The sequence below is a fragment of the Ursus maritimus genome, unplaced genomic scaffold (genome assembly GCF_017311325.1).
Source record: "Ursus maritimus isolate PB19 unplaced genomic scaffold, ASM1731132v1 scaffold_7, whole genome shotgun sequence".
Classification (NCBI taxonomy): Eukaryota; Metazoa; Chordata; class Mammalia; order Carnivora; family Ursidae; genus Ursus; species Ursus maritimus.
This window is the reverse complement of record NW_024426885.1, coordinates 30,319,636-30,344,318: the sequence shown is the minus strand read 5'-3', so window position 1 is coordinate 30,344,318 and position 24,683 is coordinate 30,319,636. Positions and strand designations below refer to the sequence as shown.

The 24,683-nt window shown below is 38.1% G+C and overlaps 1 protein-coding gene across 1 annotated transcript in view; it reads right to left on the bottom strand.

The window, feature by feature from the left end:
- ARHGAP19 (Rho GTPase activating protein 19) overlaps positions 1-24,683 on the bottom strand; it is a 55,449-nt gene that overhangs the window by 10,715 nt on the left and 20,051 nt on the right. The window contains exons 2-9 of the mRNA XM_008701693.2: positions 24,116-24,381; positions 23,014-23,094; positions 21,376-21,585; positions 18,521-18,747; positions 16,428-16,514; positions 7,672-7,737; positions 6,026-6,217; positions 1,611-1,709 (exon numbers count right to left, since the gene is read on the bottom strand). Coding sequence (XP_008699915.1) covers positions 1,611-1,709; positions 6,026-6,217; positions 7,672-7,737; positions 16,428-16,514; positions 18,521-18,747; positions 21,376-21,585; positions 23,014-23,094; positions 24,116-24,381 — 1,228 coding nt within the window. The remainder of the gene's footprint in view (positions 1-1,610; positions 1,710-6,025; positions 6,218-7,671; positions 7,738-16,427; positions 16,515-18,520; positions 18,748-21,375; positions 21,586-23,013; positions 23,095-24,115; positions 24,382-24,683) is intronic.

Below are 24,683 nucleotides of genomic sequence, written 5' to 3'. Positions count from 1 at the left end.
GCCACTGTATCGTCTTATCCATGACAGGCACACCATTTTACATTCCCACCAACAGCACACGAGGGTTTCAATGTCTCCACAACCCCACCAACACTTGTTATCTTCTGGCTTTTTTTTTTTTTAATAATTTTTTATTATATTATGTTAGTCACCATACAGTACATCCCCGGTTTCCGATGTAAGGCTCGATGATTCATTAGTTGCGTATAACACCCAGCGCACCATGCAATACGTGCCCTCCTTACTACCCATCACCAGTCTATCCCATTCCCCCACCCCCCTCCCCTCTGAGGCCCTCAGTTTGTTTCTCATAGTCCATAGTCTCTCATGCTTCATTCCCCCTTCTGATTACCCCCCTTTCTTTATCCCTTTCTTATCTTCTGGCTTTTTTAGTAATAGTCATCCCACTGTGACTTGCTATCTCACTGTCGTTTTGATTTGCATTTTCCTAAAGATAAGTGATATTGAGCATCTTTTCATTTGTATATCTTCTTTGGAGAAATGTCTAAGTCCTTTGTCCATTTTTAAATTATTTTTTCCTGTTTTTGTAAGAGTTCATTATATATTCTGGACATTAACTCCTCAGATATATGTTTTACAAATATTTTGTTCCATTCTGTGACTTGCCTTTTCATTCTGTTGATCACAAAGGACATTTTGATGGTAAGCAAAACTAATGTCTCAGAGGCTACTGGCCCCCATAGATCAGGACTGAGAGTGAATTCTAAACTTCTATTCATGATAATAGCTAAGACCAAAATGAGGTTTAGATGATGTAGCAATGGCTAACAACTGCAGCTTAAAGAAAAATATATATATTACAAGGTATTCATTCTTATTTTTCATTTTAATCAGAGCTCCTTACTGTTGCTGGGTTTATAGATTTTAATAATGTTAAAACAATTTTAAAAAGTAAAAGAGCAGAACACAGAACTGTGCTTAATCTCTCTCCAAACTAACCTTGCCTGAGTTCATGCCTGAAAATCTAACCCCATTATCACGTTATCTACTGCCACCTGATGGCAATATGCCTTAACTACAAGTTCAGATCATCCATGAGGACGTGTAAATTGAATCCGCAAGCATAGTGATGGCAGCAACAGCACAGAAGTAGATATTATACTTGTTTTAACAACAAGATTTTTAAGTAATTTGAAGCAAAGGAAGAGAATATACAACTGATTAAAATATTAAGCTTACAAAAATTTGAGTTACCTAAAACTCACTAGCCTATCAAAAAATCCATTTCCTAACCATTTCCGTAAGTCAACTCCCTCGCTTCTCCATAGCTTCTGCAAATTGCGCAGTGAAGTTTGTAGCACAAACCAAAGAACTCTCCACATGGCTCAGAAATGTGGACTCTGTCTTCAGTCCCAAAGAGAAGGAAGGACCTTTCTTTTACACTCTAATCATACAGCCCCTTCTCCAATTTGAAATGCAGCAAAATGCTGTAAAAACTAAAAGTTTTTCCAAACTGTATCCTTGTCCTCTTACAAATGAGCCCTTTACAGGATCCCAAAGAATAGAAGAAAACTGTTTATGCATAAGAAAAGTTAGACTGCTAAGCTTCCTCTAAGTCAGTGCTGAAAACGATAGCACAGCATACCTACCTTAATAAGGCCACTGAAGGAACGTGAACGGGCTCTTTTCTGTACCCGAGGAGTAGAAGATTCTCGCCCTGGTGTTTGGGTCACAGATTGCTTATTAAACTAAGAGAGAACAAACATTTTACTATTATTTCCCCCATAAGGGATAGGATTCTGCAACAATCAATACCTAAGTGTAAATATCCAGAAAAGTCCAGGAATAAGTGAGTCAGTACATATATGATTAGTAGGTTGGCAAGCAAAACTCAAAGGCAGAAATGATGTTGCCAAAAAAAGTCAAAATTTATTAAATTACTCTAAGGAGACTGCACTTCATTTTCCTTTTTCTTATGTACTATAAGGCTGGAAGTGTTACCCTTATTTTACAGATATGGAAACCCAGAGAGTTATATAATTTGCCCAAGATCTCCAGCTCGTAATCAAGATTTTTTTGCAGAAAGTATCTTGGACATAGAGAGTGACTAGCACACCTAAAACAGCCCTTAATTTAACATAAATTGCTTAAAGAATAAAGAAGTTACTAAAGCTCTTTAAATGGACATCTAGCATGATTGCTTGCCAGCATTATTATCAGAAGAAATACATCAAAATAAAAAGTGGTCAATTTTATCAATATCAGCTCTCTGTTTGATGGTATCTAACATGGAAAAATGGAAGACATAAAACACTGTATCGTCTTATTTAATGCTTTGATTAGCCATTCATCTCCCCAGTTAAAAAATGATATCTTAATTCTTCTACTTGTCTGCCTTTTCTAACTATAGTTTTTAAATATGTGAATTGTAATTTTGCAAATTTTTATCAGTTCAGGTTCAGCTCTGGAAGTTTTAAAAAAATGACACTTTTCATGCATATTACACAGGTACCAAAAAGTTCCCGAAGTTAATTATCAGAAAATTTAGTCACTTCTAGGGGCGCCTGGGTGGCGCAGTCGTTAAGCGTCTGCCTTCGGCTCAGGGCGTGATCCCAGCGTTCTGGGATCGAGTCCCACATCAGGCTCCTCCGCTAGGAGCCTGCTTCTTCCTCTCCCACTCCCCCTGCTTGTGTTCCCTCTCTCGCTGACTGTCTCTCTCTGTCAAATAAATAAATAAAATCTTTAAAAAAGAAAGAAAGAAAGAAAGAAAATTTAGTCACTTCTAAAGAGCTTAGAAAGTAAGCATCCCTCCTGGATATACTGAGACAAGTGACAACTCATCATTCCTGACAATGTTGGCCAGGTGCAATAAGGGGGGCTCTCTTGTATCCAACTGGTGGGAGTATTAATAATTTTCTGGGAAGCTATTTAGCAATGTGTGTCTAGAGTCTTTTCAAAATGCATACAGTAGTCCCCCTTTACTCATGGTTTTGCTTTCCAAGGTTTGTTACCCATAATCAACCGCAGTCCAAAAGTAGCATATCCTCCTTCTGATATATTGTCAGAGGGTCAGTAGTAGCCTAATGCTGTGTCACATTGCCTATGTCATTCAGCTCACTTTGGCTAATCACATACGCATTTTATCATTTCACATCATCCCAGGAAGGGTGAGTATAGTTATAGTAAGATATTTTGAAAGATAGAACACATTCACATAACTTTTATTACAGTATACTGTTATACTTGTTCTGTTAGTTATCATTGTTAATCTCTCACTATGCCTAATTTACAAATTCAACTTTATTATTAGTATATATGAATTTTAAAAAAAACATAGTATATATACAGTTCAGTACTATCCATGGTTTTCAGGCATTCACTGGGGGGTCTTGGCACCCCACAGATAAGGAGCAGGAACTACTGTATTAAAAAATAGACATACCATATGAAGTTCTTACCCCAAAACTAACTGAATAAATAAAACTAATGGTATTCAGATCGAGCTTCTAGAATTACATCTAACTACAAATTTATCATAAATACAGGGGACTAAGGAACATGTTCGATAACACAAGGGTGCAACCAGCAAAATCTAGACTGTGGAAAAAAAACTATATGGTTTCTTTCACAAATAAAGGGGGCAGAGAGAGAGAGAGAACGTGTAAATGTGTGTGCTTAAATGCAGTGTAGTAACCTGGATTAGATCCTGGCACAGAAAAAAAGATATTAGCAAAAAAACTGCTAAAATCTGAATAAAATCTCTCAAGTTAATAGTAATATATCAATGTTAATTTCTTAGTTTTAACAATGTCAACACTAGGAATGAAGGATACCCTCAGTGAAGGGTACGTGAGAATTCTCTGTATTATCTTTGCAACTTTTCTTTAAACCTAAATTATGTCAAATTTAAGTTTATCCAAACAAACTTTGGCAATTTTTGGGGGGGAAAACAAGAAGAGGGGAGAGAAGGGGGGACCTATATATTAAAAGGGACCCAATAGCTGTGTCCAGGAAAAAAAAAAAATGCATACTCTTTGGTCATCCCACTTCTAGGGAAAACTCTGCAATGAAAATACCTATGAACAGGGGCGCCTGGGTGGCACAGCGGTTAAGCATCTGCCTTTGGCTCAGGGCGTGATCCTGGTGTTACAGGATCGAGCCCCACATCAGGCTCCTCCGCTATGAGCCTGCTTCTTCCTCTCCCACTTCCCCTGCTTGTGTTCCCTCTCTCGCTGGCTGTCTCTATCTCTGTCAAATAAATAAATAAAATCTTTAAAAAAAAAAAAAATACCTATGAACAAAAATGTATAAGCTAAAATTATCTAATTCCCAAATATGTCCAATAGTAGGCAAACTGTATATACATTAGGTTATATGTGATGAAATATTATGCAGTTGTCAAAAATGTTCACAGCCTTTTAAAATGACATGGAAAATGATCATGATATAATGTTAAATGAAAAAGATAGGAATTTTAAAAACTGAATATATATTATGATCTCAAACAAAAGGAGACAAATGTCAAATACATATTCATGGAAAGAAAAGACTCATAAAAGAAAATACTCCAAAACTTTTAGCAGTGGTTATCTCAGGATGATTACAGGTGATTTTTCTTCTTCACACTCTTCTGGAGGTTGCACTGCTTCTACAGTGAATATTTATTATTTTTATAATCATAGAGAAGAATCGGGATATAGTAAAAGTATAGTTTCGTCAAAATAAAGTGGCAGTATTTTAAATGTAGGCAAGGAGTTCACAAGCATGCATGAGAAAATGCTTATGCTGTAATGTTTAGTGAAACAGAGAGATAAAGCATGTGGTATGATCCGAACTATGTAGAAATTTATTGATAGGAAAACGACCGAAAGAAATACCCAAATTGTATACCCTGGTGGGGATGAATGATTTATTTTCTTCTTAACCTTCTCTATGATTTCCCATTTTTCTAAAAATAGCGAAAATGATGTTAGTTTTTCCTTTGTATTATCTTTAACCCTCTGCTTTCTTGATGACAGAAGTCATGACACTTGTTCCACCTGAACTGCTGTCTTAGTTTCTATCAAGAATTAAATCACTACACTGCTTTGAATCTGCGATAATACTAGGCCAACACCCTTGAAAATTCCAGTCATAACACAATTTGTTAGATCTCAAACTAACTTCAAAGAGCATAACAGAAAACTTCTCTTGAAGGACTCAATTGTTAAGAACAGCTCAGTTCCACATTTTCTGAGCACATGGTTATGTCCAGCCCTATGCTTCAGATTAGGCATAAAAAAATAAATAAAAACACAGACTTCCCTCAAGAAGTTCCCAGTTGAGTAAGAAGTCAAGAGACTGACTTTGCCTGTTTAGCTAAAATTCAAGAGGGACTGAGACAAAATAAATTTCCCGAGAAAGAAACTAATGAATTCATTGGGATTCACTCAAACTACGCTTTGAGTCTCAAAATGGCAAATGAAGAGAACTAATTTTGCTCCCATTAACTCCAAAATAAACAAATGTAGCTACCAGAATTCCTACTTTCTAATATCAAACTAGGCCCCTGAATTTACAGTGTTTTCTAGCTGCAAATAACTCATTAGTAAGAACTACCACTTTTGCTCTGCTATGCCAGCCACTTTACATAGATTCTTTCTAATCTTTATATAGTCATGAAACATGGACATTTCAATTACCATTTTAAAAATAAGGAAACTGAAATTCAGAAAGATTAAATTATTTGCCAAGAAAATCTGAAGGATTTAAACTTTGGAATATATCGCAACTGCTGGTTCTCTCTCAGCATGCTTGGTACATGACCAAATTACAGAAACTCTAACCATACTTGGATCCTTCTGTTTAACTCTAGAAATCCAAGAGACTCCACTCCTTTTTGTAACGGGACAGTAGTACAGAAACTACCATTGAGGTTCCATTGACAAGTTTTTTTCCTGGCCGAGCCAACCTTGGGCCAATAAGAGCCAAAAATTAAATGAGATTCTTAACAAAATTCCCTAGTGATTCTACAACCGTGATCACATTCCTAAAGCCCCATCACTGTCTGCCTGCCTTCAGGTACCTGTCTAATAAGCTGTTTCTTCTTCGCTGACTCGGGCATGCTGTGAACGTGTTGGAACAACTCTCTCAGTGCCTCTTCCGTACGCTGCTGGGTCTCCTCCTGGTGAGAGCAGGAATCTACCCAGTTCCGTTTCTGAGATTTTGCCAGTTGGAAGGACTTAGCAGGACATGAAGCTATCAGATCAAGATCATCCTAGAGAATATTGTAAAGAAAAGCAAATTAATATATCCTGCCAGCTTTGTTTTCAGGTTCCCACAACCTTGAAACAAAGAAGGAAAAAGAAGTGGGGAGGGTGGTATACTCTTATACCTAGGACTAAGAAAAATCTAAATATAATTATCACATGAAGAGAAACCTGTAATTACAGACTATATTAATAGCTGACTCCCAAGACCTGCTTAGGGAACCTAAACTCATTTAGAATATTGCTACCAAAAATTATATTTATATGAGTTCAATTTTCAAAGCATCTTTTAATTGTACATAACTCTCACTGCTTTCCTATGAGGTAATCAGGGAAAGTATCACCATTCCCATTTGATAGAAGAAAAAACTAAAGTTAAGCTCTAAGTTTAAAGTAATTTAGGTACTAAAGTGACAGACCCATCCTGGAGACCAAGTGCACAGGCTCTTGGGTGGTGCTCTTTGCTACACATAGCAATATGATGGGATAACTACACAGCACTGGTGGAGGAACAGAAACAACTCTCTAAGAAAAGCTACACTCCAGGGGCACCTGGGTAGCTCAGTCGGTTAAGTGCCTGCCTTCGGCTCAGGTCATGATGCCAGTGTCCTGGGATCGAGCCCCACGTCAGGTTCCCTGAAGGAGCCTGCTTCTCCCTGTGCCTCTGCTCCTCCCCCTCGCTCATGCTCACTTGCTCTCATGCCTGTGTGCTCTCTCTCAAAATAAATAATATCTTTGAAAAAAAAAGAAAGAAAGAAAAGAAAAGCTACACTCCAGTTAAACTAGTTGAAATCAAATACTGTTTTCCTGGTCACACCAAATATTTACTAAATGAGAGGCAGAAACAAAGAGGAGCAGAAACAGCAGTGTAAGATGACAGCTTGAGTCCCTAACCAAGACAGACTAAAGGAGATCATCAAAGAGTATTTGTGAAGTTTTTTAAACTTCTCAGTTTTAAAGCTTAATAATTATATATAATTTTATTAATAATCATTACACATTTGCTTTCTAAGTTTATACGGTCTCAAGTCTTTCAGATGTTTGACAGAGTGTTACCACTGAACCTGAAACAAAAATGTATTATAGAAAAGCGTGATTTATTGCTGTAAAATATTTAATACATTTGCTATTTACAGCCTGTTTATGTCATATGCTGTAGGAATGCAAAGGGGCTTTACGAAAACCTTTAAGCATGCAGTCTAGGCCATCACTCATATGTAGAGGATACCATCTACCAGTGGAGCACATCTGAACGGAAACAAGAAAACTCTATGTGGGGGCACATATAACTTTCCTCTCAGTCTTTTTCCTTATCTCAAACTGACTAGATAATTTTGAACTATAACAGTAACAATATTTTACTTTCCATGGCTTTACTGTGACTTCACACTTTGTTTTAAAACTCCACTAATCTTAATTAACTCTCTCCTTGTTTGGGCTAAGAGCAATTTCCTATTCTTACCTTTGAGGCTTGAGTTCTGGAGCCCAAATAGTGCAATCTGGCACATTCCCGAATATAAACAGGAGCCTGGGGAGGATATAAAAAGAAAACCAAGAACAAGTAGTTAGCAGTATCTAAAATTCTTTCAGACCACAAAAATAGTGATTCTCAAAATAATCTGACTGGCACATTATTTCAGAAAAACAAAAGATCCTTAAAACGCCCTATCTCATAGCTTCCTTTCTCTTGCCACCAAAATGATATCTCAACAAATCTGACATGAAAACTGTTTTTGAAAAGATACTACTGTAGTTTTAAAAATCAAATATGGCATGTACATACTCAAATGAGCCAGAAACAAAAATATAGACATTTGTAGTAATGCTTATCTTTGACAAAAACTACCCCAAAAGGGGCACCTGGGTGGCTCAGTCAGCTAAGCAGCCAGCTCTTGATTTCAGCTCAGGTCACCATCTCAGGGTCCTGGGATTGATTCCCTTGTGGGGCTCCACATTCAGTGGGGAGTCTGCTTGAGTTTCTCTCCCTCTGCCCCTCTGCAAGCATGCACGTGCTCTCTCGTGCTAATAAATAAATCTTTTTTAAAAAGTCATTACAAATTACAAGTGGTCCCCAAGTCACATTTTTAAATCACTATACAGAAAATACCATTTAGAATTACTATATGGTAACAAGAAACAAGAAAAAATTTAGCTTATTGATATATTGCCCAGAATTCTATGACACATACCCTGATACAATCCTAGCAGAAGTGTCAAATAATAAACCACTATGGGAGAGAATTCGGTAACATCTAAGGAAATCACATTTGCATTTACCCTTTAACCCAGAAATCTCACTTTTGGAAAACTATCCTGATGATACAACTCCAGAAATCAAAAACACACTTGGATGAGATTAATCGAAAGATTAAACAAAACCTAAATGTCTATTATTAGAGGACTGCTTGAATGAATTTTTACACATCCATATAACACAGGACCATCTAGTCATTAAAAATGAAAGACGAGAGGGATAAGGGACAGAAGAAACACTTAATGAACTAACAGGAGTGACTTCCAGTATCTACTGTTGAGTGAAAGTTACAGAACAGTATATAAAGTACCTGTGTAAGAAAGAAGAGGAAATAGGAACATACATACATATACACACTTACTTGTTTTTACAAAAAGAAACACAAAAGGAACTAGGATATAAACCAGAAAATAATGAAAACGGTTAGGACAATGACTGAGATTTATCTACTAAGTATAACTTTTTGTGTAGTTTTGACTTTTGAACCATGTAAATATTCTACAGATTAAAAAAATACAATTAAATCCAAAAGGAAAAAAGGCAAACCCTAAAACTGAACACAAACACAGATAACATACACAGAAAAAGAACTGTTCTACCTAACTTTTGAAAACTGTATTCTGACTATACATCCTTAGTGACATATATTCAAGGGAAAAGGAACTGTAAGGAAATCTTAAATCTTAAACTTCCATCAGCAGGTTTACATAGGCTTATTTTTGAAACTAATTTTTTTAATATTTATTTTATTTTTTATTTATTTGAGAGAGAGTGCGCAAGCAGGGGTGGGGGGTGGGAGGGCAAGGAAGAGGGAGAAGCAGACTCTCCACTGAATGGGGAGCCCAACACGGAGCTCGACCCCAGGACCCTGAGATCATGACCTGAGCCGAAGGCAGACGCTTACTGAGCCACTTAACTATTAGCCCCAAAACTAATTATTTATATACTGATATTTTACATATTGAAGGATAAAGCAAACAACATATAAATGCTATTAAAATCTGGAATTTGCAATGCGCAAAACAGATACAAATATAAAGTAAAAGAAGTCAAGAAAAAGCTCTGGAATGTTAAATCTGAATTTGAAATATTAATATGAACTAATGATTTCTTTTTATAAAGAATTTTAATCTACTTCTTGCCCTCAAAGACCCTAAAAGCAACGATACACCAGAAACAATGAGTATAACTAGTGTGACTCAAAGAAACCAGGGCTCCTTGAAGAAAATAATTGATTCCAGGCCCAGGGCAGAGCAAATGCAAAGTGAGCTGGGGACATTTTATGCCAGGAAGGAAACACTCAGACTAATGGAGTCCTGTCAAAAAGACACAGCAGGAAGAGCTTGCAAGGGCTCTCACTGGCCAAATTTGAGACAATTTGAAAATTAAAATTAACGACTCAAATTGACTAACACTTTGAATAACTACAAACCTATAAGTCTGTAGAGATGTTCATAAAAAAAGAAAAACAGAGGAAAGGAAAGCTCTCTTCCAAAGAAAAAAGTCAGCTAATAAAGATTAAACAATAGAATTAGAACACCACTGTTTTGTAATACCCAATATAATTATAGATTCCAGCAGGATTACCAATGGAAGCTGAAATCATTACATTAGGTAATCATCACCCTGCAGGTGACTTACTAATTATGAAGGGAAAAATGTACCTTTGTAATTGAGAGATGTGGCAGTTAGCAAAATTAGCATCACTGAGAGTGAGACAGTCTGACATCCTGTGCCTCCTGATGTGATGCAATATGATGCCATATGATGTACACAAACATCGCCTATGAATCTTTGCCAAAAATGTTTAACGTGAATCTAATCAAGCCTCTAGACCTAACTTAAGAGTTTACAGGAACTACAAAAAAAAGGGATAGAGGAACAAGTTAAATAACTTTGAGAAAACCATAAGACAAATTTACAATACAGAATATTCTATAACTCAACTGGCCTAAATGCTTCAACAAATCAATGACATGAAGGAAAAGCATAGGGACTATTCCAGATTAAAAGTGAAATAATAATCAAAAGCAATACATAAACCTCAATTAGCTTATGTTATTAAAAATAGCATCTATGAAATACACTCAGGACAACTGGGGGAATTTGAATCTGTACTGAATCTTAGTTAATATAATATTCTTATTAATTTTCTAAGACATGATAATGGTACTGTGACTATTAGGAGAATGTTCTTATTCTTAGGAGACACATGCTTAAGTATTTATATGTGAAGTATCATGATGTCTGCCTTTTACTATCAGGGGTTCAGCCAAAAACAAAAACTAAAAAAAAAACATGAATATACGGAGTAAGATAAAGCAAATACGGCAAATGGTAACATTTGTTGAATCTTAGAGTTATGTAAGTGTTCACTGTTTTACTCTCACAACTTTTTAATCTATATTTGAAAAACTTCATAATAAAGGTTTTTTTAAAAATGTCTTGAGACAAAAATATTATGACATCTACAGTTTAATTTTTACCTTGGTAAACTGTGAGGCAGAGCTCAAAGCCAAAGGAAATTTGCTCCAAACAAGAATATGACAGAGCCCACACCACTTATTCTACGAAAGTCATTAAAACACACACACACACACATACACACACACACACACACACACACACACACACACATGTATCTATCTGGTCAGTCAGTGCAGCATGCGACTTCTGATCTCAGGGTTGTGAGTTGAGGCCCCACATCGGGTGTAGAGATAACTTCTAAAGAAATTAAATTTTAAAAAAAGCAAAAATAAAAACAAAAACACCTCTGCCCCCCAAAAGACACTATAAGCTTAAGAGATACCCAGAAAGGGAACAAGAAGCGGATGGGCTTAAATGAAAATCTGGAGGTGTTAAGTATTTTACAGTTCAGAGGGAATCAATAAAAGACCTTCCCACATAAAATGGGAATTGGCCTTAACTGTAGATAGTTATAAGTCCCTAAGGAAAGATGTTGTGACCCGTGTTGGGGAGACAAAACAAGACTGGGTCAGGGACACGTGGGTGGCTCAGTCAGCTAACTTTCGGTTTCAGCTCAGGTCGTGCTCTCATGGGTCATGGGATCAAGCCCCACATCAGGCACCATGTCCAGTTCTGCACTCAGTGGGGAGTCTGCTTGAGACTCTCCCCATCTCCGAACTTCCTGGGGTGGGGTGGGGGCGCACCACTCTCTCTCAAATAAATCTTAAAAAAAAAAAAAACAGACTGGGTCAGAGGGACTGATAATAGCAGAGGATAGAACTATAAATAGGAGGAATTTTCAGGAAAAAAAAAATACAAAGAACACAGAATGAGACAACACTGAATCTGAGGATTAGGAAGTTAAAAGTCCACCCAAAGAGGCCTGAGAACAAGAAGACACAACAAAGTACAAGAACAACAAACCTGGGGTAAAACAGGACCTCAGAATAAGTGATAGAGCACATAGAAAAATCAACCATTCTCCACCCAAAGGAAAAGGCCGGGGAAGAACCCAATCAGACAAAGTGGTAAAGCAGAGGCCCATAAGGACAATAGTTCTGATGGGAATATCAAAACGGAGAGACCTAGGACCAAAATAGATCTCAAAAGAAATGTTCTTTCTCTCCTTCAGACATCAACAGAGGCTCTTGGCGTGCTCACACTAGCCTGGAAACAAAGTTAAAGTAGCAAACAAGAATCAAAGCCCCAGGGGCGCCTGGGTGGCACAGCGGTTAAGCGTCTGCCTTCGGCTCAGGGCGTGATCCCAGTGTTATGGGATCGAGCCCCACATCAGGCTCTTCCGCTATGAGCCTGCCTCTTCCTCTCCCACTCCCCCTGCTTGTGTTCCCTCTCTCGCTGGCTGTCTCTATCTCTGTCGAATAAATAAATAAAATCTTTAAAAAAAAAAAATAAAAAAAAAAGAATCAAAGCCCCAAAGAGGAGGAGCTGAAAAGGGATCTATAAAAGGAAAAAGAAGAGTGAAAAACAGAATGTTTGAAAGGGTCTAATAATTAGACCCTCTAAGATTTGTATGATTTCTATTCTCAAAATCCTTCACAGTGATATGTTATCTTACATGGTAAAAGGGATGTGCTGGTATGATTAAGAATCTTGCAATGGGGAGATTACCTATGTTATCCAGATGGGTCCTTAAAAGCAGAGAACCATTCCCAGCTGTAGTTAGAAATAACAGAGAGATACAACATTGCTAGCCTTGAAGACAGAGGAAGGGGACCATGAGACAAGGAATGTGGGCAACCTCTAGAAGCTGGAGAAGGCAAGTAAACAAATGCCCTCCTAAAACATCCAGAAATGAATGCAGCCCTGCCAACCTTGATTTTAGACCAGTGAGAATCATGTAGACTTATGACCTACAGAACTGTAGGTCCTAAAACATCCAGAAATGAATGCAGCCCTGCCAACCTTGATTTTAGACCAGTGAGAATCATGTAGACTTATGACCTACAGAAATAACTGTAGGTCCTAAAACATCCAGAAATGAATGCAGCCCTGCCAACCTTGATTTTAGACCAGTGAGAATCATGTAGACTTATGACCTACAGAACTGTAAGATAACAAATTTGTGTTAAGTCACTTAAAATCCTTCACAGTTAAGTAGACTTCATTGTATACTTGAATTACGTACACACTGAGCAATGGACAAGCAAGAAAGGACAAGCAAGAAAGGACAAGCAAGAAAGGACAGGTCAAGAGATCAGAAGGTGGAAGGCTAGAAACCCTGGGGTGCAGTGAGAGCTCTGAGATCTCTCTTTTAACTTGTGAGTGGTAGACTATGAAAAGTTACCCCTACAGCAATGGTAGTAAGAGAATTCAAAGAAGGAGAGTTCTATTAGAAACTGCATCTAGGGGCGCCTGGGTAGCGCAGTCGTTAAGCGCCTGCCTTCAGCTCAGGGCGTAATCCCGGCGTTCTGGGATCGAGTCCCACATCGGGCTCCTGTGCTGGGAGCCTGCTCCTTCCTCTCCCACTCCCCTGCTGTGTTCCCTCTCTCGCTGGCTGTCTCTCTCTGTCACATAAATAAATAAAATCTTAAAAAAAAAAAAAAAAAAAAAAAAGAAACTACATCTAGAAATTCCCTATTTTGATTCACAACTACTGTCAGGGAACTATCTTACTCTCCATAATCACGTTTTGGAACTAGTTGTTCCCCTCAACAGGAAGTATATAAAGAACAGGTTTGAAAGATCTTTCTTCATTATTAAACACCATTCATTCGGGGCACCTGGGTGGCCCAGTCAGTCGAACATCCAACTCCTGATTTCAGCTCAGGTCATGATCTCAAAGTCGTGAGATCAAGCCCGCATCAGGCTCCCCAGCCAGCACAGAGCATGCCTGGGATTCTCTCAATCTCCCGGTCCCTCGGCCCCTCCCCGCTAATGCACTTGCTCTCTCTCTGTATCTCAAACAAAACAAAATTCTTTGTCCTATTGTCCTTTGCCTACTATTCTAATCCACTTATCTAGATCTTGACCTCTAACTGATGATAATCTTTGACTTGAGCACCCAAGCCCTAGATGCAGCCCTGACCATTTGTCTTCCAGCCTACTAAGTTCTGACCTTTCATTTCTAAATTCTGGACTCTGGATCACTCACCATCCTATAGTCAACAAATCCTAGGGTGGCCTCTATGTTCACACCGTGCATTTACTACAAAGCTACAGTCATCACAATAGTGTGGTACTGGTATAAAGACAAACATATAGACTAACTGAATAGAACACAGTCCAGAAATAACTCTCACGTATGTGGTCAAATAATTTTCAATAAGCATGCCAAGACTATTCAGTGGAAAAAGGACAAGTTTTCAACAAATGATGCTGGGAAAACTAGATATCCATAGCAGAAGAATAAGGCTGGACACTTACCTAATACCACATAGAAAAATTAACTCAGAATAGATTCATAACCTAAATATAAAACCTAAAACTATGAAATTATTTTTATTTTTTTATTTTTTTAAATATTTTATTTACTTATTTGACAGAAACAGACAGCTAGCGAGAGAGGGAACACAAGCAGGGGGAGTGGGAGAGGAAGAAGCAGGCTCCCGGTGGAGGAGCTTGATGAGGGGCTCGATCCCTTAATGCTGGGATCACGCCCTGAGCCAAAGGCAGACGCTTAACGACTGAGCCACCCAGGCACCCCATGAAATTATTTTTAAAAAGCATAGGGCAAGAGCTTCATGGCACTGGATTTGGCAATGATTTCTTGCAAATGACACCAAAGGCACAGGCAACAAAAGGAAAAAAAAATGGGGACCTTCACAAAAAATTACCAATTTTGTGTAGCAAGACTCTATTAACTGAGTAAAAAGGCAATCCACAGAATGGGAGGAAATATTTGCACATCATATATCTATCCAGATATATATAAAGAACTCCTACAACTCAACAATAAAAGAACAACCCAATTCAAAAATGGGCAAGGGCCTTGAACAGACATTTCTCCAAAGAAGACATGCAAATAGGCAACAAGCACATGAAAAGATGCTCAAGAGCTCACTAATCATTAAGGAAATGCAAATCAAAATTACAATGAGATACCACCTCATAACTATTACCAAAAAAACAAATAACAAAATAAGTGTTGGTGAGGATATGAAGAAATAGGAAACCCTGTACATCACTGGTGGGAATATAAAATGATACAGCCACTATAGCAAACAGTATGGCAGTTCTGTTAGAATGACCATGTAGGGGCGCCTGGGTGGCTTAGTCGTTAAGCGTCTGCCTTCGGCTTAGGGCGTGATCCCGGCATTCTGGGATCGAGCCCCACATCAGGCTCCTCTGCTGGGAGCCTGCTTCTTCCTCTCCCACTCCCCCTGCTTGTGTTCCCTCTCTCGCTGGCTCTCTGTCAAATAAATAAATAAAATCTTTAAAAAAAAAAAAAAAAAGTTAAGGACGTAGCAAGAAGGGGAGACTGGAACCTTCAAAAAAAAAAAAAAAAAAAAGACCATGTAATCCAGGGATTCCACTTCTGGGTATATACCCAAAAGAATTAAAAGCAGTATCTCAAAAAAGACATTTGTACACCCACGTTCATAGCAGCATTATCCACAAGAGCTTAGACATGGGAGCAACCCAAGTGTCCTCGACAGATAAATGACATGCAAATATGGTATATACGATGAAAGGGATATTACTCATCCTTAAAAAAAAGAAGGAAATTCTGACAAATGCTACAACATGGATGAACCTTGAAAACATGCTAAGTGAAACAAGCTAATCACAAAAAAGTGTGATTCCACTTATATGAAGAACTTAGTCAATTCTCTCTCAATTCTCAGCCTTTCCAGTGGCAAAACACTGAAATTCACTATCAGGAAAGTGTGCTCTAAAGAAAAGGCCAAGAATATGACTACACAACTTTTTGTTTGAATCTTAGAAACCTCAAAAGGTCAAAATTTTCAGTCACACAAAGGGCCCTTTCAAGAGAATAAAGATCCTCTCAATCAAACCAGAGAGCCTCTAGGAAGGGGAAAGGTATTGTCCCCTAGTCTTCTCAGCAGGAGACCATGTTAGAGAAGGGTTTGTCTTCGAAAAATCTGTGTATGTGGCTTTTGTCTGATGGAGTGAATCCCTATGAAATCCACAGAACCATTGAGAAAATTTTGTGGGCAGAAACACTGATAATTTGTACTAAAAGGGACAAAGAATACAAAATGAAGAGAGACTCTCAGAGCCTCAAAACTCTACCGGCAGGAAACAGGCAGGATAAACTCACTCAACGGCCAATACACACTGCCCCTCATGAAAAAGGAAGGATGACTCGGGGTGGAGCCAATTATCCTACTCATCTTCCAGGTACCTTCCTATTCCTCCCCACCTTGGTCGTTTTCCTTGGGTTTTGCCACTGTCCAATCTGGCTTCAAGTCCCAGTCAGGGCCTTTTTATTTAGTTATCCTTATAGCCCTGCTGAGGATCCCACCATGTTTCAACCTCCTTGTCCTATTACCACCCAAATCTCACCCCTTACCTACCTTAAAAAGTTTCTGGGAGTGTTTAATCATAAAAGCCATCCCATTGTTTAACTTTGTGATATTCTCTTGAAGGTCATTTGCAGTGACCTATTCAGAGGGAAAAAAAAACAAAAGAGGGGGATTAAGAGCTGGGAAGTAGAAGACATACTCCATTTACTTACCGAAAAGCTTGTTCTTTCAAAGGTATAGTGGCTTCCTTCTCTAACAAAGGTGCCTCTAATGTGTTTAATTCTGGAAAGGCTTTTTGGTTCAGCAGGCTTCTACTGAATATGACATAACCTAGGAGAAATCACAGTCCCTAAAGTCACCAAGAAATCCTTGAAAACCAATCTTTGTTTCTTAATTCTGCTTGAGAATTATACATGCAAGCAGAGTTGCTAAAGAAAATCTCGTCTGGGATTCAAAATGGGCAGGAAAAACAGAATCTATACCAACCACCAAGGACACTGACTCTTCAGAGAAACTGGAGTTTCTCCAAAGGTGAGAGAACTGTCACTACTTATTGATACCAAAGGTGACACCTGTTTCTTAAAAACACAAATGGTCACTGATTTTCTTCTTGTTTCTCCTGACTTTTTTAAGCACCTGAGCATCTCTACTATCCCAAAGCCCTCGTCTCTATTACTTAATCTGTTTACTTTTACCAAGATCTCTTAATATCTCTTTTTATAGGCACAGATTACTCACTTTTTTCATAATTTCAGTTGGCTGGTTCTAAAATTCTTTCATTAGGAGGCTTGATCTCCTTAATATGGACAAATGTTGATGTGCCCTTTCTTCTTACCCCCACCCCCAACCTTTGTCTGGGCAGAGGTTCTTCCTGGCCTAGAACATCGCATTTTTTTCACTAGTTATTTGTTAGGTAAAATGTTCCACACAACTACTTTCCCTTTTTTCTTTTTCTTTCTTTCTTTCTTTTTTTTTTTTTTTTTGGCAAATTAAACTCCATGAGCCCAATGTGAGGCTGGAACTCACGACCCCAAGATCAAGAGTCACATGCTCTACTGACAACCAATCAGGCACCTCACAACTACTCTCCTTAATCTACCTTTTCTCATTTCTTATAATCCCAAAAATCTTTTATAAGTCACCATATCCTATCTATTTCTATTCCAACAACCTCATGAGATAAGTGATAAAGAACTAATTTATGCCCAATTTACAGAGGAAGAGCCTAAGCATAAAAAGGGCAAAGGACACAGATAATATAGCTGATTTGCAGCTTCCAACCCAAATATTCTGGCTCCCAATTCCATCATACAGTAAAACCTATATTATGAATGGGCAGGAACAGGGGCACCTGGGTGGCTCTGGCTCTGTCAGTTGGCCATCTGCCTTTGGCTCAGGTCATGATCCCGGAGTCTCAGGATTGAGCCCCGCATCAGGCTCCCTCCTCAGCTGGGAGTCTGCTTGTCCCTCTGCCCCTCACCCTGCTCATGCTCCCTACTCGCCACCCCCCTCTCAGATAAATAAATAAAATATTTAAAAAAAATATATATATATATATATATATAGGAAAAAAAAATTAGTTCAATAGACTTTTAATAATTTATTTCTCACATAAGTCACTGAGAAAGCCATGGTCTCAGTAATAAAAAACACATTCAGCTTTTTCCAAGGAGAGCATATCTACAGGAAATAGAAAAGTCAGGATAAGGCAGAACTGTTCTATATCATCTTACCTAAAAGTTTAAATAACATTATCCTGTAAAATTGTATGGCTCTAGTCTAAATTTATACCACACAATTTTCAGAAATCAATCTAATTTCTCAAAAGGCTTCCTGTTAAGAAGGAATATACAATGACCAGCCAAAATGAGTATTCTAGTTTAGTCAGGAGCTATAATTTTCCACTAAGAGCTTCCATTAATAAATTGTCTTTCATGTTTATCAGAGATTGATTTATACATGAGGTTACAAGAATTGGCCCCTTCAGGTTTGATGACTCCCAAATGAACTAATAAAGTATGTTCTAACCTTGCAAAGCTGAAAAGTAGACTTTGGACCCTTGATAACCTCACCAAGGTACAGCCAGAGGATGAGGCCCAGCCCAAGAGAACCAAGCAGTCTTTGCTCTTCCCCTCAACACTCACGTTTTTTGGCCACAGGACATGGGGTGCAAACATAAGGGCAAGGTTATAGGCAGACATCTTATTCTTGTCTTGTTTCTTTGCTGTCTGGTACAGGAGATCAAGCAATAACTTCAGCAAGTTACGATTGGGTGGAGGGAGAATGAGGAAGAGCAACTGGAGAGCCTCAATTTGCCGCTCCTTATCAGGTACATTGGTCTTGTTTCCTTTGTCATCAAACTGCATCAAATCTTGAGGACAAAAGAAATGATTGCAAAGGAGGGAGAAAATATAAGCAAGAAAAATCAACATGCCTACTATTATCCTCCCCTCACCTCCAATCAAAAAAAAGAAGAAGGAAAAAACAATCAGACATAAACAGAGATTAGAGCAAAATATAATAACAAAATAGTGTCAGTACAATTCAATAATAAAAAGACCAAAAAAATTTTTAAATAGGCAAAAGACTTGAATAAACATTCCTCCAAAGAAGATATACAAACGGCCAATAAGCATTTGTATACTCTATATCATTAGCTATCAGGGAAAAGTAAATCAAAAACACAATGAGATACTACTTTATACCCACTAGTATGGCTAGAACCAAAAAACCAAAAATAACAGGTGTTAGCAAGAATGCTGAGAAAATTAACCCCTCCCACATTGCCAGTAGGAATGTAAAATGGTGCACTTTCGAAAAGTTTGGCAGTTCCTTAGAAAGCTAAACGTAGTGTTACCATATGACCCGGCAATTCCATTGCTAGGTACATATTCTTAGGGATATAGAGAAATGAAAATATCTCCACACAGATCTTTGGCAATGCCACCCCTTTCACTTTTCCTCACCCAGATATTTTACTGCTAAAAGAAATATGACAGTGAATTATGCGCTGATAATGGGATGATCCACACAGCTCCCCCATGGAATCAAAATCAGTTTGTCCCCTAAAAGGCTACCCAGGTTATCAATAACAACAGTCCCCAGATAACAGAACTTCAAAGGACCCAAATAACCATTTGGATATAATTCATATAGGCCTGAAAATGATTATAGTGTGTTGTTTAAACTATTTAACTTTGATAATAATTCCAAGTTTAGAAAAGGCAGGTAATATTTCTAGAAACTATTTTTTCCCTGTTAACATGAAACTGCAAACAAAACTCCCTTCCAGTTATCAGCAAGGCATACCACATGCTGCAACTGTGCCACACCTCAACATGATCACAAGGAACAGTGAGTCACGGGATGGGGGAGTGGAGGATTGCAAATACTGCACTAAATTAACTCAGCGGAAAAGTAAACAGAATAAGCATTCTTCATGTTAACACTTATAAAAAAAATCAATACTTTCCATATCTTTTTCAAGATCCAACTTATTTCTCTCCAAAATAATTATAAAGTTATATAACATTCTAATAACATTTATTCACTTGTATAATCCAGATTGTCACTGAGAGTGCTAAAAAAAAAATCTAATCTTATTAGATTTTAGAAATTCAAGCTAGTTTTTTAAGTAATAAAAATTACTCAAGAGGAAAAAAATCTTGTATTTTCCTTAAAATTAGAAAAGAGAGGAAAATGTCCAAAGGCAGAAAACCAAGTAAATGTAGTATGGATTTTGATGCCATGTGCACTTAGAGCCTGTAGCAGCCTAAGAGCTGTGCAATTTAAAAATGAATTCCCTACCACACAGACATAAAAGGGAATGAGGAAAATATGAGCTGAAAATGGAACATCCTCCAAGACACACTGAGTGAAAAAAGCAAACTAGAGAACAATGTGTATTATAACCTACCATTACATAAAAAGAGAGGAAAAAGAATATATGTAAGTATTTGTTTGTAAATACCTCTGGAAGGATACACTGGAAATCAATAACCTTGGTTGCCTCCAGAAAGAAAAACTGGGTATCGGGAAAGGGAGGTGGGAGGGAGGCTTTTCACTGTACACTCTTTTGAATCTTTTGAATTTTGAACCATGTGAACATATTGCTTATTTAGAAAACAAATAAATTTTCAAAAAACAACTTTCCAAGATTAGAGATGATCTCAATTGAGGCATAGTAATACTTAGCTAAAGCGCCAAACCAAGGCAAATATAGCAAACCTGTAACCACCTCAGGTATGTGAATCGATCCAATGAAAAGCATTCATTTATTAAGCAACTAAAATATTCAAAGCACAATGCTAGGATCCATCAGGGATATAAAAATAAATAAAACCCTCGGGGCGCCTGGGTGGCGCAGTCGTTAAGCGTCTGCCTTCGGCTCAGGGTGTGATCCCAGCGTTCTGGGATCGAGCCCCACATCAGGCTCCTCCGCTATGAGCCTGCTTCTTCCTCTCCCACTCCCCCTGCTTGTGTTCCCTCTCTCGAAGGCTGTCTCTCTCTCTTCAAATAAATAAAAATAAAATCTAAAAAAAAATAAAATAAAAAATAAAATAAAACCCAGAATTTAGGGGCGCCTGGATGGCTCAGTCGTTAAGCGTCTGCCTTCGGCTCAGGGCGTGATTCCAGCGTTCTGGGATCGAGCCCCATATCAGGCTCCTCCAATGGGAGCCTGCTTCTTCCTCTCCCACTCCCCCTGCTTGTGTTCCCTCTCTCGCTGGCTGTCTTTCTCTCTCTGTCAAATAAATAAATAAAATCTTAAAAAAAAAACAAAACAGAATTTATATCAAAGAAGCTGATTTAGCAAGGAAAACACCTGATTAAATCAAATGTAATTAGCCAATACTACCCAGAGAGCCCAAAATATCAGGAAGTCTTAACCAGTTTTGGCAGAAGTACTGCTATGGGTTACAAACGACAGAAAATGCAAACAACTTTACTCAACCGAAAGAAATTTATTTATTTACATCTCCTTCTCACCTACCATACTCACCAGCAATTTTGAGGTGTGCATGGAAATGTTTATGAGTCAGCAGAGGCTCAGGTAACTCTCCCAGAAACATCTTCAGCAAGGTAGCGACGTCATTTGAATGAAACTCCCCTGATTCCAAGTCAATATCAGTTCCACTATTGAGAGCATCTCTTAAAATCTGCTGTCGGACACTATTCCCTGGTACTCTAAACAAACCCTCTACTCTCAAGTCTGTTTAGCATGGAAAAAAGAGAGGACATGAAAAAAGAAGTTACAATTAAGTCATCTAAAAGACTACACTCGAAATACCTTTTATAAAGACCTTGAAGGAGGTTTTCTTCCCTTTTTCCCAAAAAAGTTTCGAACCTACTGGCCCCTGAGGAGACTTATCTGAACATCCCTGAGCACCTGGAAAAGGTCTGCCCAGGACCAGCTAAAATTGGGGACTGAATTTAACCTAAACAATGACTAGAATGAGCTTGAAAGATAAGTTGGAAGAAAGCCAAATCTCCCAGAAGGCCCCTTCCCTTTGTCTGGAGGGGCTGAATTCATCTGTGGAAGTTTGTTGCTCCTGTAAATCGTTTCCCAGTCCAAAATGAATCGAGAGTCCCTGCACTGCCTCAGATATTAAAATTCTAACCGGTGAGATCACCTTTCGGTCTGAGATTCCCAGAAGCTTAGGATCATCCCAACTGAACTGTTTTTCCCTTCTAGTTAGGTTCTAAGCTAATCTAAGAGGAAAAAGAAAGATGAGAACTATAGTTTTGGTTTGATCTGGAAGAACCATGAGAGTTCATGTTTTCAGTATAGGCACATTTTTATTTTTGTATAGCCCCCTAATTCAGGGGTTCAAGTTCAAATGCCTAGACGGGCAGGCAGATAATAATAATAAATGAAGGAATGGGAACCAAAACAAACTAGAGAGCACATACCCGTGCTCCACTTGATTGTGTCCAAGTGGGGGCCCAGGATACTAGATCTTTCTGTCATCCAAAGAATTAGAAAACCTGGACTTTCCCCATTCCCCACTGATAACTAATTTTATTTTTAATTTAATCCTTTGCCAACCAAACAAAATATGAACGTAGAGGACTCAAGTCCTTACGTTATTAGTTTGCAACCTCTGCTCTAGCTCCTACCACAGTGCCACACATAAAATATCATAAATAAGCATTTGTATTGAATTTATCAAAGCATCACATACACCACACATTCCACATACACTCAACTGGACCAAGCACTTAGAGCAAGACATAAGCAGCATGACTACCACAAAATGAATAGGAATTAAGCAAAGAGTGTATCTGAATTATAGAATTCCAGAGATGAAAAGTATCTTTGGTGAAAAATCATGTTCCCTTGAGTAAAGATTATGATTCTTTAGAGACAATGTATTTTTCCAGGAAAAAAAGCCTAAGTCAAGGTGAAAATGTGATTTCATAGATACTATCTAATTTATCTACATCTTAGAGAGTATAAAACAAACCAATATATGAGATGAAATTTAGAAGGAAATATATTTAGAAACATGCCACCTAAAATTATCATTGGTTAGTGTCTTTTGTTCATTGGCACCTACTAAATCAAGGAAGTTAGCTTTCAACAGAAAACTGACAACTCTTCATTAACAAAGAACAACAAACTCTTGAGAAGTCTTACTTTTGTGTAGATACTCAATCAGTTGGTATATCTGGGCAATGCCTTCCTCCGTCAATGGGGATCCAAACACCACTCCTTTTTCTAAAAAACCATATGACAGGACAGAGTTATATTTTCCATAAATAGTACAAAGTCATCATTCTTAAAGCCACTCAAGCATCCTATGTTACAGTTGAGCAAATGCTTTCACAGGTTAGTAAACAAAACCTTAAAGCTGGAAGTACACCCAAAAATGCAACAACAACTCTCGATCAACTCTCTGCAAGTTTAATATTAGACTATAGGTTCCTTAAAGACAAAGACCATCTTCTTATTTAAGTAACAATACCTAGCATGTTGATATTTAACTTAAAAGAAAAACAGGGAGTCACCTGGGTGGCTGAGTCGGTTGAGCATCCAACTCTTGGTTTCAGCTCAGGGCTGAAGATCATGCCCTGAGACGAAGCCCCGCGTTGGGCTCCAAGCTCGGACAGGGTCTGTATAAGATTCTCTCTTTCCCTCTCCCTCTGCCCTTCCCCCACTCGAGCTCACACGCTAAGATAAATAAATAAAACCTTTAAAATAGATAAATAAATAAACAGAATTTAGAATCATGATTGTCGAAGTATGACAGATTATCCCCTAGCGCTGGTATAGGGCCTGATCTGTTATAATATTTAAACTTTTTTTCTACCATAAATGATTTTCTTATACTTAATAAAACAGTACCTCCTTAATATCTTATCAAAAGCCGTGCCACAATTTACTTTCTGGGAAGGCTTTTATTTTGTGTGACTCATAGGTATTTGCCTTATCAAAGCAGTCCATAGAATGAAAAAATTCGAGAACTGCAATAAAAAATGTTCAAACTTTCTTTACTGTACTCTCTAGCTATGTCATAGGGTATGAAAATCAACTAAATTATGTCATCTCTCTCAGGGACTGATATGCTTGCTTTAGTTTAGCTACTTTTTAAAATTTTTATTGCTAACTTAAGATTTTACTACTTAAGAAAATGAGAATGACAAAAAAAAAAAAATACTTTACATAATAGCAACTCAGTGAATGTACAGATGTTAGGAGGTGAAGAGACCTGCCCACCCTTCACAGACATATGCCCTACCCTTTCGTTTGAGAGACATTAGAGACCGGAAGAATCCCGCTGCTGGGCCAGCCCCGCCAGGCAATTTAAGGTCCACTTCCCCCATCAGCTGAGCCAACTCCGTTCCAGGTAAGTCAATGAGCCTTGTGATATTGCTGACCACCAACTCGGTGAACACTTCAGGGTTCTCATGTCGGAGTTTCTCCACAAAAAAGTCAGGATTGAAGATGATGGGCTGCCCTCGAAGGGAAGAGTCATTGCAGATAACAAAATTACAGATGGCATCACTGAAAAAAACGAAACAGAAGACACTTCAGAGTGATCATTTTTGCATGTTTCTCACGCTCTCTTAGCCATACAAGTATTCGCTCTTTCTATGGGTTAGTCTACATACTGGTCTTTTGAAAAACCTAATCTTTAATCTGCTCACTATACAAAAGAAGACAATTTGAGCTTGTTGCTATTTAGGTTACACCCCCCTAGATACGCAGGAATTTCATTTCATGAAAAGATACCAAATAACCTCTAAATATGACCCAACTCCCTGCTCAGTGGAGAGTCCACTGAGCTCTCTGCCCCTACCCTCTCT